The sequence below is a fragment of the Elgaria multicarinata genome, chromosome 5, assembly GCF_023053635.1.
Source record: "Elgaria multicarinata webbii isolate HBS135686 ecotype San Diego chromosome 5, rElgMul1.1.pri, whole genome shotgun sequence".
In the NCBI taxonomy this organism is placed as follows: domain Eukaryota; kingdom Metazoa; phylum Chordata; class Lepidosauria; order Squamata; family Anguidae; genus Elgaria; species Elgaria multicarinata.
The window spans coordinates 2,637,389-2,655,180 of NC_086175.1; the positions used below are offsets into that span (position 1 = coordinate 2,637,389).

Here is a 17,792-nt window from a genome sequence, read left to right on the forward strand (position 1 = left end):
ATTTTTCTTTTTAAAATGTACAAAGCAATGTTATATAGTGTGTCAGAATGTTTGCATTCTTTAATTAAGTATTATAATATAATTACTTCTTAGAATCCGGTCCAAGCAGAAGTACAATTTTGAACTTTTTAAGGCAATGTGCTGAATAACATTTAAATTGGCCTAAGAATTGAGGCCCATTAACTGTAATGCAATTCAAAATAACGTATTTCCCCTTTTTCACAGCCTAAAAAAATTATCAAACTGAAACCACATCCTCCAATGGCTACTTGTCCAACTAATGGCTCAGTGGCAGCCGCTCGTCACAAATTTTTACGAGCACTCCCTCACATTGTACAGTCCTGTCTCCATCCTGGGAATTCATCTACCTCAGAAACGTCTCAAAATGCACTTTCAGTTTTAGCAACTGCTGGTAGGAGGATGCCATCCATTACTAGTGACTTACTTAAGGAAAATGACAAATGGGAGAGGGCTGCACAGCCTCAGTCAGTTAGCAGCATTAAGCTGCCACCTAAAGTATGTGTAGAAAAAGAAGATGCAGAACTACCTACAAACAATATGGTTCTTCCAGTCCCAGCTCCACTTAGAAATTCTGGGGGAAATGTAGAAAATGGATCATCAACAAATGAGAGAGATCTTTTCTTATACCCAAATTTCACAAATGTTAATCTGTATGCTACAGAAGAAAAGTTCGTATCAAACACAGATGCATTTGCCTTGTTAGCAGAAGCAAATTTCACTGAACCATGCAGTGAATTACATGGAATAGGAAAAGTGAATGCAGAGTTTCGATTATCTGAGAGGGATGAGGACTGTGCTACTGCAGAGCACCCGAACAAATCCATTACAAAACTTCTGAGCTCTGCAATAGCAGATACTAGCATTCTAAATTCTCATGAATTAAGTCCTCAGAAGAATACTCACTTGTCACCTCTTCACTGTTCAGCACAGATGGCATGTTACAGCCCCCAGAAACCTCAAATTCAGTCCAAGTGCCTTGAGGTTGGTAACTTGAGGCCTACAGCCTCTCCAAATGTTTTACGATCTTCGGAGGTACACAATTTAGCAGACTCCTCTCACCCAAGGGCTTCTAGATGTCATGGTATCGGCTGCGTAGACTCACCTGGCAAAAGACCTGATATCCATTCTAAAATTGAGGCAAGGGAAATCACAGAAGTGGTTATCAAGGCATCCAAAGACCCTATTGTTTCTGTAAATAGCGTAGGGTTTCTAAGTTCATTGACTCGAAGCACAAACAGAGATGATTTACAGAATTCCTATGGGACGGGCAGGTTTCGGACTACAAACGTCCATCATTTTCAAGAAGAAAGCTTTAGAATGCCCTCTCCCCACAACGACATGCATGGATATTTTTTAGTAAGTATATTTTCCAAATAGATAAGATTCCCTTTTGTACATCCTGGAGGTTTCAGTCTGTGTTTATTTCTGTAAAGAGTTAATGTTGGCCACATATTGAATTGAGAAATATATGTTGCCCATCTTGGTTTTGCCTATAGTATAGAGGCAGGCAACCTTTTGACAATTTGAAACACTGTCTCAGACACCACCACAAATTGCCATGGGGTTAAAATGTTGGGAGCACCCCTCTCTAGATGCCCCCTTTCCCCCTCAAGGCTATTTTTTTTTTTTTTTTTGGCAGGGCACTCTTTTCCCTACCTCTGTTAAAATCAGTATCCTGGTATTGCAGGCACACTCAAGGGTTTCGGCAGACTTCTACTGTTACTTTCTACTGTTAGTTTTTCCCTACCCTGTGCCTGCTTACCCTTCCCTGTACCTGTTGGCATTCTCTTCCCCTCCTTATTGTTTTACTATGATTTTATTAGATTGTAAGCCTATGCGGCAGAGTCTTGCTATTTACTGTTTTACTCTGTACAGCACCATGTACATTGATGGTGCTATATAAATAAATAATAATAATAATAAGGTGCTAGCCCGCAGCATTGCCAACCTCTGATGTAATGCATTAGAATATAGGGTACATTTAGATTGTCTTTGTATACTGGCAAAATATGGACATATCCTGGGTTAAAATGTTTCATCACAATACACAGGGATCCATAAATTATGTCTGATTTTGGTAGCCAACCATTATTTCCTAGTAACCAGCTGTGATTTGCAGCCTTACCACAATAAACATTCCTGCCTGTGAAAGATTTATGGATGAGGATAACAAATTGGGGGTGGGCTGTAATCAGATGGGGGCTGGCTGTTGTATTTATACAACAGAGAAGCATATGGCACTCTGTCTATGTTGAGTATCAAGGAATAATTTCTAAAATCTATAATTTCATCAGAGGTATGCATGAAAATGTGTATAAGTTTTTGGGCAGACTTTTTTTAAACGGGAGAAAATGAAATTCAAGTTGGAAATATAAGTGAAACTGAAATCAGCAGATCTGTCTATTCCTTCTTTTGGCAGCTCAGTCCAATGCTTCCTCCCCAACTGGTCTTCCCTTAGACCATAGGGCAAGGGGGAGGGGGGGACAGTATGCTGTTGGGCTGTCCCGGGCACCTTTAGACAGACTTCAGTGTTCCCTCCGCCAATCTGGTCTTTCCCTCAAGAAAGGCCAGGACGAAGGAGCACATGCAGTTGGACTCTACTGCTTAAAGGTGTCCTGGGTTTGGCCCTGCTCCTTGCTTTGGTCACATAGGTGCCAAACTACCCCTAGTTTTGCTCTGAGGGCTGGAGTTTGGGAGATGCCAGCAATTATTGCACATCTCCTCAGATGATCCCTGCCCATCTCTCCAGCTTCAAAGTTGGAAGCGAGGCTGTTAACTCACCCTGTTCATCCTTGTCATAGAATACGTAGTGAGCAGATTTGTTGAAACCTGTTCTATCATAACTTCAGCAATTCATTTATCATCTGGTGATAAATCACAACCAGCAACATTTTTGTGACTGCCAATTTGATCATTCAAATGTTGCTGCTATTATCTTCCTGTGCAATCTGTCTCTCCAGTTTCACACTATGATGTATTTAGCTAATGCGTGTGTTCTTAACAGCATAGTTTTATGTATACTCAGAAGTCTCATAGTTCAAAAGAACTTTCTCCCAAGTTATGAGTAAAGTAGAAGAAAGCTCTTGGATTTGCTCAGTGTGTCCCACCAGCAACATTCAGACTTTGCCTACACATGCAACAAATGCGAGAGAGAATTGGGGAGACCAGAAGCATGAATTGACATGCATTTTCTCCTTAAGTAAATTGTCCTGGGAATTTTATTGAATGGCAGTTTAAATAGAATCATCATCACAAGTCCTACTCAGTTATTTCCCTTTATGTAATTATTATTCTCTTAAGAGGAGAGCAGGGCTCACGTCCTTGATATGCCCCCATTTCTGCCACACCATTGGGGGCATGTGAATAGAGGGAAGCTTACGAGATGTTCAAAGACTCTCCCCATGATTTGAAACTCTGGCCCTGCCCCCCATCCACACAAGGAGGATGTGCCAGGGGGTGAGATCAATGGGTGCAGCATCGCTCATGGAGGACTATGCAGTTGAAACATGTTTGGCAAACGACAATGTTAAATTCAAGGTGATTGCTCTTGTAATTTCAGACTATGAAGTTTGTAACAGGGTTGTGATATGTTTTGTCTCTCCTTATTACTCTTGTTTAGCTATGTTTTATAAATCAGTTGTTACCATACTGTTACGTGTGTAAAGTCGGCAGTTTCTTCCTGATTTTTAATTCCTGCCATATTGCCCACCCATCATCATCATCTATCCTTTCCTTTCACCCAGGTGCAAGTTACTCTTATCTCAGATCTCCAAGTAACTTGGGTGAGAGGGAGGCTGGGCAAGGATAGAAGGGACATACAGGCTTCTGTTCTTACTGATGGATCTGATGCACACTGCGTATGGAGTGTGTGTGAGGAGGGGCAGTAACACTCGGTTGAGGTACAGTGGTTGTTTGCATGTGAAACCTGTCAGCTTTTAAATCAGTGAGCTTCACTATTTTTCAAGCAGGACTGGTGATATGGGGGTTTCCAAAACATTTTGAATATGGTAATTTGCATCAGGAAAAATCTTACACTCTACAGCAGCTTTCCCCAACCTGGTGCCCCTCAGATATTTTGGAGCAGTTCCCATCAGCTCCAGCCAGCATAGCCAGTGGATGGAAATGCTGGGAGTTGTTGTCCAAACCAACTGGAGGGCACCAAACCAACAGGAAGGCACCACCAACCTCAAAAATAATAATATCCCATGTTCCAATACACCAAAAGTATTTGATCTGAAATATTTGACGGAAATGCATCAATATATTTTAGCAATTCAAAGAACTCTGCATGATAAGTTGACAACCACTCATATGTTTCAGCAGAATTCATTTCTCTTCCCCTGAGGTTGTTGGGGCATCTTCAGTTTCACTATCACTATTTATTAGTTCCCTTTCATGTTGAGAGATGTATATATATCAATGACATATATTTATTTTCCCACATACTTGCTGGGATAGTAATCTGAAAACATTAGTTAAGACTTTGAAATTGCCTAGCTTGCCTAATATTGTATTTCCAATTGGCATCCATTCATTGTTAAAACTGAACTTTTGAAATGGAAAGTGTTCTGCAGAAAAATAAAGCACCAGAAATTTTTTGCCCCCAAAGAACAGGAACTTGGGGGCGTCTCCTGGACCATGGAGGCCTACTCGTCTCCTGGTCAAACAGCAATATGTGTACCAGATTCTGCTGGAGACCTTTTTGAAACCTGCCTAAATCATCCACATTTTCCAAACAAGGCTTCATCACTGAGTCACCAGGCAGGCAACTTCCAACATGCTCACTTGATGCTTTGATTGAATCTTTGCTTTATCAATGAGAAAGTGCACTGTTCTTCTCAGTGCTGCAAAATTCCCCATCCCAGACACCTGTGCATTCAATTTCCACTCCATCTCTGATGCCTGCACATTGCACCAATACAGTGAGCCAATCATGTTGTGCTTTGCCTGTTAGGCTCCTCCCCCTCCACAGCTAATTGGCTGATTGCTTCTGCATTCAGTGCTACCTCCTCTGCCACCTTACAGCTGAGGAGTGGCAGGTCTCCTGGCTCCCCACCCCTGCAGTTTCCTTTGGCAGCCCATAGCCTACTTTGCTTTACCCAGCCTAGAGCAGCCAGCTAAAGCAAATGACAAGGCAAAGGTAAAGAGCCCCTGATGAGAGTGAGCAGCTACTGAGAGACAGACAGATGTAATTGGGATTATTGGGAGCTGCCAGTGTCCCTCGGGCCGTGCAGGAAAGAATATTGTTTTAAATGAATAGATGACGATCTTTATTTTATTAATTGGAACTTTTACTATTGTTATTACTTTAAGAATTTTTGTATGCAACTGTTTTAGTTAATTTATATTCTACATTTTATTGTTTTATAACTTTATCTTGTAAACCAAATTGAGGCTTTGCCTCAAAAACTGTCATTAAACTTTTAAATAAACAAGCCTTATGCTGATTGCTGAACCATCAGGCATTGGCCAAGCATGGATACTTCTGGGATATAATGTGTAACATATGATGCAAAGTAACCTTCCCCAACCTGGTGCCCTCCAGATGTTTTGGACATCAAGATTCATCAGCCAGCAAGGCCAACTGTCAGGAATGCTTGGAGTTGTAATCCAAAACACCTGAAAGGCACAAGTTTGGAGGAGGCTTATTTAAAGGAATCATTATTATTTATATTTCTGTTGTTCCCTCTCCCAAGGGCTCAAAAGAGTTCACAACTTTTTAAAGTCAAAAAGACATTTAAGTGACTTTGCTCTGTTTATTTTCACATCCAACACCTTTTCATTACATCTTTGGGACATGTCAGGCTTACATTTAAGCAAGCAGATACCAAAATTATTTTCTTTTTTTTTCTTTAGTCTCCTGGGCTTGGATTGAATGGAAATATTGTGGCTACAGGGAAAAGAATAGGTGAGTAATACATTCAGAATTCTTAAAGTCTGTGGTTGATAATGCCTTCCTATTTAACCAGACACAAATGGGAGAATGACATAAATTCTATAAATCATTTATCAAATGCAACCCTGTGAGATTTCTGCAAACAGAATAGGGGTGAGAAGCATGGCCCACCTCAGGCAGGCTGCCACTCATTCCTGTTTGCAACCTCTCTATGATGACAGAAAAGAGCAATGATAGAACAATCCTTTCTCTGGCAATGCACTCTGTCCATGCTGCTCACTGAGGCAGAAACTCCAGCCAGCATGAATAAAGACATTTCCCCCACCCACATAGAAGCTAATGGCGATGGGAAAAGAAAAAAGAATGGGATAGTACAGAAACAAGTTGATATGGGAGCAGGTGTTCCTTCAGTTGCCTGGGTCCTAAGCAGTGTAAGCTGAGCACCAGCACTGTGAATCATGCTTGGAAATGAACTCATAAACAATGGAGTGACCTTAAAAACCAAGTAAGCCTTACTATCAATGCATATTAGGATCAGACAAGATGTTGAAAGCACTCTAAACAAAAGAATATTTGTATGCCTTTGGGGGTGCTCCAAAGTGCATCACGTCTAGGCAAGAGACTACTCAAGTACATGCAAAGAATTACTAGATATTCTGTGCCCATGGACTCACACACAGTCACTGTTTGGGGGAAGCTTGTTTTACACACCAAATATTGCACCAACTTAAAGCCTTACAACAGGGATGGGGAACCCCGGGCCCATCCAGTGTTGTATCCAAAGAGAGGCTGAGTAAAAATGTAAATCCTTTACTTAAAAGTATCTATTGCAAGGCTACCAGAACTAGCAGTATGCCTGACTAAGCCTCCCAATTACTATTCCCCAGTTTCCTCTTATAGGCTGCCACCCTTCAGCTGGGTATAATCTCAGGTCTCTTAAAGATATAATGCCTTTACAATCACCACATTTCTCCCCCTCTTAAGAAACATGCATAGTCCCACAAACCAACAGTGCATAACATAATCCTTAGTCCAAGCAGGTGGTTGTCTGAGACAGACTGGCCGTCTTTAGGGTTCACTTCCCAATTGGCAACGAAAGAGGAGGGAAATTCCAGGGCTCAAAACAAGGAAGAAAAAATGATTGTGCTTAACATGTCTCCTTCAGGAGCTATAAATCAAACAAATAAATGAAAAGTAAGAGTAATATCTTGTAGACAACGTCATCCTTTTTACAAAGTTCAAGGGGCTTGTCTATGTTAGAATTCTACATTTTTTAAAAAAAAACTTTAAAAACAAATCCCCACTTTACAATAACATACAATATTCCTGTTTTTTCTTTTAATCGATTAAGACAGTAATAAAAAAAAAATCATTTTTCATTTGCATAGCCTTTAACAAATATACTTCTTATACAAATCATTGTCCTTCCAGTCCCCACAAACACGAACCAACCTGTATGTAGCTATTGATTCCAAAACCAGCAAAAAATCCTTTTAGGTGCTTGTATATGCTGGTTTTTTTAGAGCAGTTAACTCTCATACCAGATTCAAACCTAAAATGTGTCTTCCATATCCCAGGTCATTCTTAACTGGACTACACCCCCAATAAAGCTCAGGCAATGATCCTGCTATTACTTTTGGTTAGCATTTGATATATGTATTACCAATTGGTGCTGGATACACGTGGCATACTCTGTATCTAAGTCCTCATTCAGCCCATTTGGCCACATACTTTTTAAAGAGATAATCGCAAATAATTCTCTTTTGCTCAGTAATTTGTCATTCCCATTCACCTTTTCAATAGCCCAAAAGATAAAATCACTGGGTTTATGTTGCTTCTCTCTGTAGTGCTTGACCATTGGAGCTCCCACCCTTTGATTGCATAGGTGCTCCACATTCTAAGTTTTAAAGGGCTCAAAGTCTTGCCAATATAAATCCTCAATATAGATGGCATAACTTACTCTTGAAGAGTTATAGTTTAAATAATAAGTGATTTGAATTTGATTTCCAGGGCTCGCATTGGCAAAATGTTTTTTTTTTCAGAACATTTACAATATGTGCAGCGGTCACATGGATGATGTCCTTTTGGTTTTGATGTGTTAAAAACTGTTGGTTGTGTATTCTTGTTTGCGTTCCATGTGTGGTCCGTGTGCACTAACCAATCCTTGAGTTTTTTTGTTCTTTTAAACGTTATTCTGGGTCTTCTTGCTAAACCTGGCAAATCCTAGATGAGATGCCAGTTGGAGCAGATGTATGTTTGTAGTTCTTCTTCGTGGTCTCTGTGCATCACACATATGGGCTCTGCGCCTGCACAGGGCCAGGTTCGGAAACTTCTCAAGCTGAAAATCTTTTAGGCAGGAACCCCTCCCCCACCATCCACTGAGCATGCTCAGGGGTTCCCACCTAATCCCCTCAGTTCTCTTCAACCACCTGTGGGTCAACAGCGTTTGGAGACTTCTCGTGGTATAGTGCTTTCTCTGTTATACCATAACTGAAAAATCTATCAATTTTTCCTTCTTTTTCTTCCTTCTCCAGTTTTCTAGTCTTTCCTATCTGAAATATATATATATGTTCGTCTGTGTCTTGAGTGCCTTTGGCACATCAAGGCCTTTTCAAAAAGTGTTCCAGTTGTGGACAGAAAATATCACAAACGGATGGACATTCTTTATGCTTGCTCTGCTTGGGTGAGACTCATGTTGTGGAGTCGTGTGCCTTTTGCTTGAAATTTTCAAGGCAGGCACGAAAAAACCGTGCAGATCGCCTTCGGGCTATTCTCTGGGAAAAGGTGTTGGAGGCAGTAGACAAGCCGAGAGCGGCTCGCGCTTCTACATCTCCACACAAGATGGAGTCTCTGCCCAAACATCCTCCGACAAGGAGTGAAGCCTTAGCGGTTCCCCCCACCTCCTCTCAGTCTGCAACAAAGGCAGCAAAGAAGATCTCTAAGAGAGCGAGAGAGCACTCTGAGGCCAAAAACCCTCAGAGAAAAAAGAGCAAAATCAAGAGCAAAAATGGAAAGAACCATCGAAATCGATCTTGTTGTTACCGAGGAGCCCGGTACCGAGTACTTCGATACCGAGCCGCGAGACGGGGCATAGAAGCCCGATATCAAGTCTCTCACTACAGAGACCTCCCTCGCATGCGATAAGCCCAATACCGAGGCTTTCACTACCGACACCTTTTTCGATACCGAGACGGGCGACTCCATCTTCACCGCCGGTACCGAACCCCCTGCCGCGTGAAGAGCCGGTTGCTAACTCGCCAGTCCCATCGCCACTACATATTGTTACGGTTCCGACTGATGAGCCTAGTGTGAGGCCATAGATTTCAGAAGGTGAAATCAGGGGTTCCTCGCTGGATAATACCATGTCGGATCGGAGACCTTTTTCCCCTCGGTACCGAGAAGACATCGATACCGACGGACGTTGGTACCGACAGCAACCACAGGTCGATACCGAAGGCTATCGATACCGACTAACATCTTCTTATGGATATGGCCGTGATCAGTCACCGGCTTCAATTCATTCCAGTCGGCAATATGCCGCTTACAGCGAAAGACCCAGGTCCCCATCGAGGGGTCGGGACTACTATGCCGATTGGCAACCTCCACATTTTCTTCCATATTACTATGAGGACTGGAGGCACAGAGGGCATCAAGAATATTACTACCCTCAAGAACGCCCGTATGAACAATACCTGCGTTTCCGTCAGCCACCCTCCAAGACGGTCTCCCGTCCACCGCCCCAGGAGGATGCTACAGTCATGCCACCTCCGCCTCAACCAGCAGTACCGAGGCGCTCGTCGCAACTGACGTGAGCTACGGTACCAACCACCACGGTACCGACTCAAGTGTTACAACCAACCTCAGACATGAGGGTAGGCACTTTGGACGCCCTATCGGAGGAGGACTACCAGTCTGACTCCTCCCAAGAGGCATCATCAGCACCCTCCATTCCCTCCCCGGATGACCTTGTAGGGACTTCGGATGTAGTCTCCCCTTCGGAGGATTTATCACACTTTGCCGATCAAGTGCAAAGGATGGCAAGATCATTGGGGATTGAAATGTCTCAACCCACAGAAAAAATGAACGACCCAGTTTATGACGACGCATATTGTGAGTCATCAACTCCAGCAGCCATTCCATACTTGCCTGTGCTATTACGCATAGCACAACAGTCGTGGAAGCTGCCCTCCTCTATGCCACTAACGTCCAGGAGGTTAGATAATACATATAAGATACAGGAGAAAACTGCTCCTTTTCTTTTTACTCATCCCAAGCCCAATTCCATAATTGTAGAGGCATCTCAGGGACGCACTCATAAAAGACACAATGCGCCAGTAGATAAAGAAGGTCGTCGGCTGGACGGCATAGGGCAAAGAATCTACTCGTCAACAGCACTGTCATTGCGCGTGCATAATTACCAAGCCACCATGGCTAAATATCAACTCTTCTTGTGGGAGAAGATGGCATCCCTATCTGGATATTTGCCAGATGACCAAAGGGAACTGGTGAACGTATTTTATACTGAGGCCATGACACTCTCTAGGCAACAGCTTAATACAGCTCATCACGCGACTGACTGCGCCTCAAAAGCCATGGTAGGGTCTATTGCCCTACGAAGACATGCATGGTTGAGGTCTGCAGGACTATCCCAAGAGGCATGCACCCGAATCGAGGACCTGCCTTTTGATGGAGATGGTCTATTCCATTCTTCCACCGATGAATCGATGGAAAACATCCAAAAGGCCAAGAATACGGCCAAGAAGATGGGAATTGGGCAGCAACAACATATCCAAAGATCATTCAGCCCAAAATGCTGGCCTAGGGCTCAACAACAGTTTCAGCCCAGACAGCAACAGCAGTTTCAAGATCGACCCCCTCTGTACCAACCCCAAGGTCAGTACAAGAGGCAACAATTTTCAGGACGCTTCAAACAAAGCAGAAGCAAACCAGATCAGGGTCAAAGACGGCGTCTTTGACTGCCCCATAATTATAATTTCTGCACCAAAATTTGGTGACATCCTTGCCCCCTTTTATAATAGTTGGACCACCATTACCACCGACAGGTGGGTCCTCAACATCATTTCTCGGGGCTACAAAATTGAGTTTACCACCCTCCCTCCCCTAGGAACCGCAAGGTTCTCTCCACCTACAGACACTCTTTTGCAAGAGACCAAGTCTCTTTTTGAGAAGGGCGCCATAGAGCGATTACCAACTCATGCCCTAAGGTGCGGGTTCTACTCCTGCTACTTTACGGTTCCTAAACGGGATGGGGGTCTAAGACCTATTTTGGACCTCAAGAGACCTAAATAAGTTCATCAACCCTAAAAAATTCCGGATGAACTCCCTAGCAAGCATCCTACCTTTCCTCTCCCGAGGGGACTGGTTTACTTCTATTGACTTTAAAGATGCTTACTTTCATGTCTCAGTTTACCCCGACCATCGTCAATTCCTCCGGTTCATAGTAGGGGAAGACATTTTCCAATTTAAAGTGCTTCCTTTTGGTCTTTCTATTGCCCCCTGAGTCTTCACAAAGTGTATGGCACTAGTTTGCGCCTTTCTGAGAACTCGAGGGGTAGAGATTTACTCCTACTTGGACAATTGGTTGATAGTGGCTAGTACGGAGCAGGAAGCCACCCGTAACACCCACCTCACCATCAACCTCCTCAATGAATTAGGCCTTTGCATCAACAAAGAAAAATCAAATTTTCAACCAACTCAAAAAATTAAATTCCTTGGAGCAATTCTGGACTCAACCCGCTCCAGGGCTTTCCTTCTGCAGGATAGAGCTGCAACATTATTTAGGCTTGCACTCAAACTCTTTCACTCCAAGACCATATCTGCCTTCCAGGTGCAAAGACTACTAGGTCTCATGGCGGCAACTGTCAGCGTTGTCCCTTGGGCACGCCTACACGTAAGACCTCTACAATTGTGGCTTCTGCGGGAGTACGACAATACAATGGACGCTCATCGAGTGAAATTGTCACTCCCTACCAAAGTAAAGGACACTCTTCTTTGGTGGACAGATCTATCCAACATTATGCAGGGCCTGGACTTCAGACCTCCACTGCCATCTCAACATCTGATGACAGATGCGTCCCTTCTGGGCTGGGGAGCCCATTGCGGAGATCTTACAATTCAGGAGCGTTGGAGCCTTTCCGACAGGAAAAGGCATATAAATGTCCTAGAACTGATGGCCATCCAAAAGGCACTGTATGCCTTTCAGCAGACCTTCTCAGGACATGTCATCCAAATCCATACAGACAACATGGCTGCTGTTTGGCATATAAACAAACAAGGTGGAACACGGTCTATGGACCTGATTTCCCTAACGTTAGACATTTGGCACTGGGCTATCGCCCACGGCATGACTTTATCGGCCATTCATATCGCAGGCCAGGACAATATTCTGGCAGACGACCTCAGCCGCACGTTCATGGACACACACGAGTGGCAGATGAAAGACTCTGTTCTCAACATGATCTTTCAGGCATGGGGACAGCCTTTAATAGACTTATTCGCGTCACCAGAGAACGCCATCTGCAACCAATTCTGCACGTGGGCGGGTCACGGGACAGCATCTCTAGGAGACGACTTCGAGAGGACATGGTCAGGACAGCTCCTGTACCTGTTCCCCCATACCACTACTATCCAAGGTGATCCTGAAGTTGCGCACAGGCAACGCCAATGCCATATTAGTAGCACCTTGGTGGCAAAGGCAGCTGTGGTTCACTCCGCTACTCAAACTGTCCTCAGCGGAGTTTATCAAACTGCCCCAATGCCAGAACTTAATCTCCAAGGAGAAAGAACTTATTCTCCATCCAGATGTCCGGTCCCTGAACCTGACAGCATGGAGAATCAGGCAACGATAGATAATCTATCCCTGCTTGCTGACATATGGGACATTATTCTAGCAGCCAGGAAACCGGCCACTAGAAAATCATACGCCAAAAAATGGGAAGCATTTTCTGCCTTTGCCTTCAGCAGAAACGAAAACCCGCTTACAGCATTTTCTTTATTTAAAAAAGGACTCAAGTTCTCGTCACTTAGAGTTTATTTGGCAGCTATCTCTGCCTCTCACCGTTGGGTTCAGGGCTGTTCGGTCTTCACCCACCCTTTAACTAAGCGTTTCATGAAAGGTATGAAAAATACCATCCCACCAGTTCGTTCCTTCGTTCCTCAATGGAGCCTTTCCGTGGTGCTCAAGGCACTGTCTGCCAAGCCCTTTGGGCCATTAGCAAAATCGGACTTGCGATTGCTGACTTTTAAGGTGGCATTCCTCGTTGCCATCACGCCTGCTAGACGTGCATCAGAGTTAGCAGCACTCCGTATGGACTCACCTTATACGGTGTTTCATGCTGACAAAGTGGTCCTTAGACCAGACCCAGCCTTTCTTCCAAAGGTTGTGTCTTCCTTTCACCTTGGACAGGATATTACACTGCCAAGCTTTTTCCTTGCGCCGACAACTCTTCTTGAGTCGACACTACATACGCTGGACAGAACAGTGACTCTCCGGAGATCCCTAAGATTTTTTGTTTGTTATGGGTCAAACAAAAGGGACTCCAAGCATCTCCACAGAGAATATCTGCTTGGGTTTTTTCAGACTATTAAATTAGCCTATGAACTTGCTGGCCCCCCGCTGAAGGGGAAAGTGCGCTCTCACTCCACCAGAGGAGGGGCCACTGCTACAGCTTTTGAAAGAGGTATTGCCATACCGGACCTCTGCAAAGCGGATACCTGGTCGACACCTCTGACTTTTGCCAGTCACTACCGTCTGGACGTCAGATCGCGTAGAGACTGCGCTTTTCAGCGTGCCGTCTTATCGGCAATTCTATGACTACTTATCCACCAACTGACACCACCCACCTCTGGTAAGTCAGCTTGTTAATCGCCCATATGTGTGATGCACAGAGACCACGAAGAAGAAAGACAGGTTGCTTACCTGTAACTGTAGTTCTTCGAGTGGTCATCTGTGCAGTCACACAACCCTCCCACCGTCCCCACTATGGTGTCATTTTTTGATTACCTGGTGGTTCACCTCAGTGAGACTGTTTAGGCGGTTTCAGGAACTGAGGGGATTAGGCGGGAACCCCTGAGCATGCTCAGTGGACGGTGGGGGAGGGGTTCCCGCCTAAAACGTTTTCAGCTAGAGAAGTTTCCGAACCTGGCCCTGCGTAGGCGCAGAGCCCATATGTGTGACTGCACAGATGACCACTCGAAGAACTACAGTTACAGGTAAGCAACCTGTCTTTCTTTTGTACCAGGATTAAATGGAAGAATGCATATTGCTGGCTGTTCAGTTAAGTCTTTTTTATTGTTTTTTGGGGACATAACAGATTGTCTCATTTACAGGCGTTCACTTTATTCATAGCTGATCTTACAACCATGGTAGGGTATCCTCTTTTTTGAAGATGTTGTGCCAAAAACAATTATTCTTTTAGGAAATCTTGATTTTTTGAGCAATTGTGTTTTATTCTTAGAGATTGGCTGCAGTATAGATTGTTCCAAAGATGTACTCGATGATAACTGTCACATTTTAGAAGAGTATTTTTGTCTGTGGGCTTATGGAAGATTGTGGTCAAAAGACCATGTGTATGTTTTTTTAATTACAATAACCAGAAAGTTCACCTGTTCGGTATTATGTGTTGGGGCCAGAACTTTTCCTTGGGAATTCTGTTTGTGCTCAGAAACACAGCTCACAATGCAGGTCTTACTTAGCAGAGTAAGTTTATTAGCTTCAGACTTCTTCACAGTTCCGTGTCATTGTGCAGAGTGACAAAAGCTATACACATATACATATATACACAGTTTTTTTATCTATATTACATATAGCTGTGATTAGGCTAACCCAGCCTCAAGGATCTTTGGTATATTCATATCATTAACACCATGATATCTTAGAGAATCCTGGCAAGGTTCCCAGTACAGCTTCTATCTCAAGGTAATTGCTCACAGATAGTCTTCCTCTGTTTAGCCTTGAGATAACCACACACACAATTTTAATAACTACGCAAGCCTTTTATTTTCTTAAACTTAACAGTCCTCCTCTTGCGTATGTTGTTTAAATTGTGTTACAATTGAGGCCTAGCTTTAAAAGCATCTCCTTGTGTTTCACCATTGGTAGTGGCTTTGTGAATAAATCAGCCAGCATCATTTCAGATGGACAATATTCAAGTTTAATCCAACCCTTCTGGATTATGTCCTTTACATGAGAGTAACGGACATCCACATGTTTAGTTCTTGGTTTACACCTTTCAGATGTAGCCATACTAATACAGGCCTGGTTATCCTCAAATATGTTTACTGGTGTTTTTATTTCCATCCCTAGGTCAGCAAACAACTGTTTGTACCACTCAATTTCATTACAAGCCAGAGATAAGCTGATATATTCTGCTTCTGCACTGGAGACTGCTACACAATTTTGTTTTCTTGTATACCAGTCAATCAAAGATTGTTTGTAAAAGAATACTGCTCCACTGGTAGATTTTCTATCAATTGCATTAGCCCAGTCAGCATCAGCATAGATACAGAAATCTCCATCTTTGTGTGTAGATATTTCCAACTTGTGGTTGATTGTACCTTTTAGATATCTCAACACACGTTTTACAGCTGTCCAATCAGATACAGAAGGCTTTGTCATTTGTCTGCTTAAATGATTCACAGCAAATGTAATATCTGGTCTACTCAGGTTTGCTAGATAAAGTAAACTTCCAATTACACTTTGATATTTCTGTATATCTTCCATTTCAGTATTGTCAATCTGTTTTTGAAAATCAGTGACCATGGGAGTGGCAACAATTTTACAATTCTCCATGCTGTGTTCTTTCTCATTTTGTTTTACTTTGAATACCCATTTACTAATAATGGCTTTATGACCTTCAGGTAAAGGTACTAGCTCCCACGTTCCATTTTTTTCCATTGCCCTGATTTCTTCTGACATTGCTTCATGCCAGCCCTGAGCCTCTGTAGGTTCCATTTCTTGAATCTCCTCAAATGAGGTAGGTTCATAGGCTATCAGTAAAGCTCTATGAGAAACCTGTTTACTTTGGAATTCATCTGAATAACGAATTGAAGCTTTGCGTTCCCTCTCTGAACATCTTGGCACAGTTTCAGAAACAATTTCACTTTCCTCCACAGTTTCTTCCCCCTCCCTCTCTTGCTGAGATAGTTCAGGAATTTTTTCTGTGTCAACGTCTTTCTGTTCTACAGGCAAACTTACATATTGTTTTGTTTCCTGCATTTGTTCATGAAAAACAACGTCTCTGCTCACAATTACACTTCTGTGATATGGAGACCACAAACGATAGCCTTTTGTTTGTGTATCATATCCCAACAGTTGACATTCCAAACCTCTTTGAGTTAGTTTTCCTGGTCTGTTTTCTTTCTGAACATGAACAAAACATTTATTACCAAAACCCCATACATGTGATACCCTCGGCTTTCTGTTATAAAACATTTCATATGGAGTTTTTCCATGTACAGAGTGGTAAAGTCTGTTCAACAAATAGTTTGAGGTGGTCAAAGCTTCTGCCCAGAACAAGTTGGACAAACCTGACTCTCTCAGTAGAGCCCTTAACATGTTTTGCAAGGTTTGATTTTTTCTTTCTGCAACCCCATTTTGAAATGGTGAATATGGGGCAGTGAGGTTGTGTTGTATACCCTCCTCACTGAGGAATTTTTAAAACTGGTTGCTGAGGAATTCACACACACCCCCATCTGTTCATAAAGTGGCTATAGGTTCTTTGAATCTATTTCCAGCCCACTTCACAAATGCTTTGAATTTTTCAAAAGTTTCACTCTTATGTTTTAACACATACACAAACCCAAATCTACTGTAATCATCAACAATAGACAAGAAAAATCTGTTCCCCCCTTGACTTGTCTCAAAAGGACCTACAAGATCTGCATGAATTAATTCAAATATTTTTTTCTGTTGTTCTCTCACTATGTTGTGGAATGTTTGATTTATGGCATTTGGTCTCACTCAAACAGGTGAACTTTGTACATTCTACAAAGTTAGAACATGGTTTGATTTTCACCCCTTCACACAATTCTGGAATCTTTGAAATTGTTTTATAGTTGGCATGACCAAACCTTCTATGAGTCAAATGGATGCACTCTTGGTGTGGTTTGCAATTGGCTACTGTTTTTGTAGTGACTTTGCTGGCAACAACTTCATTTTCTTTACAAGTATTAATGACATACAAGGAATCTTTCATTATTCCCTGCACACACACCTTGTTTCCCTGTTTTATTGCACAATTTTCTTCAGTAAAAGAAACCTCATACATTGTGTCTGTTAACTGTGACACACTTAAAAGGTTTGTTTCTAATTCTGATGGTGCTATATAAATAAATAATAATAATAATAATAATAACTCCCAGACAATCAAAATATACATTACCCACACCACATATCTGGATTTTTGTTCCATTTGCAAGGGTAACACATTGTTGCTCTGGAATAGAAGAAAGAAACAAATGAAAATTTGTCTTTTGCCATACTTATTGAAGCCCCAGAATCCAAAAACCAAGGATCCATTGTCTCTTTTACTCTTGCAAGAAGGCATTTCTTTGTTGATTCAATTCCATTCGCGCTGTTTTCTTCTCTCCACTTTGCAGTCGGCTGCTTTTTCTTCTAGTTGTTGCAATCCCGCCTTAAGTGTCCTGTGGAACCACAATTAAAGCATTTCCTTGCCTTTAATGCAGACACCACCACATCAGGAGATTTATGGCTTTGTTGTTTTGACGCTTGTCTTCATTCATAGGTTTCCAGTAGTTTCCCAGCTACGTATTCAAGGGTTAAATTTTTCTCCTCTTGACTTTCCATGGTGACAACTGCGTCGTACGACGGATCAAGGCTTGACAGAATCACATA

The 17,792-nt window shown here is 42.6% G+C and overlaps 1 protein-coding gene across 9 annotated transcripts in view; it reads left to right on the top strand.

The window, feature by feature from the left end:
* Positions 1 to 17,792, top strand: part of ZFAND4 (zinc finger AN1-type containing 4) — a 66,536-nt gene that overhangs the window by 35,291 nt on the left and 13,453 nt on the right. For 8 of the 9 annotated variants that reach the window (XM_063125892.1, XM_063125890.1, XM_063125889.1 and 5 more), the window contains 2 exons: positions 226 to 1,377; positions 5,878 to 5,929. In XM_063125892.1, coding sequence (XP_062981962.1) covers positions 226 to 1,377; positions 5,878 to 5,929 — 1,204 coding nt within the window. The remainder of the gene's footprint in view (positions 1 to 225; positions 1,378 to 5,877; positions 5,930 to 17,792) is intronic. The other variant, XM_063125897.1, reaches the window with a different exon arrangement.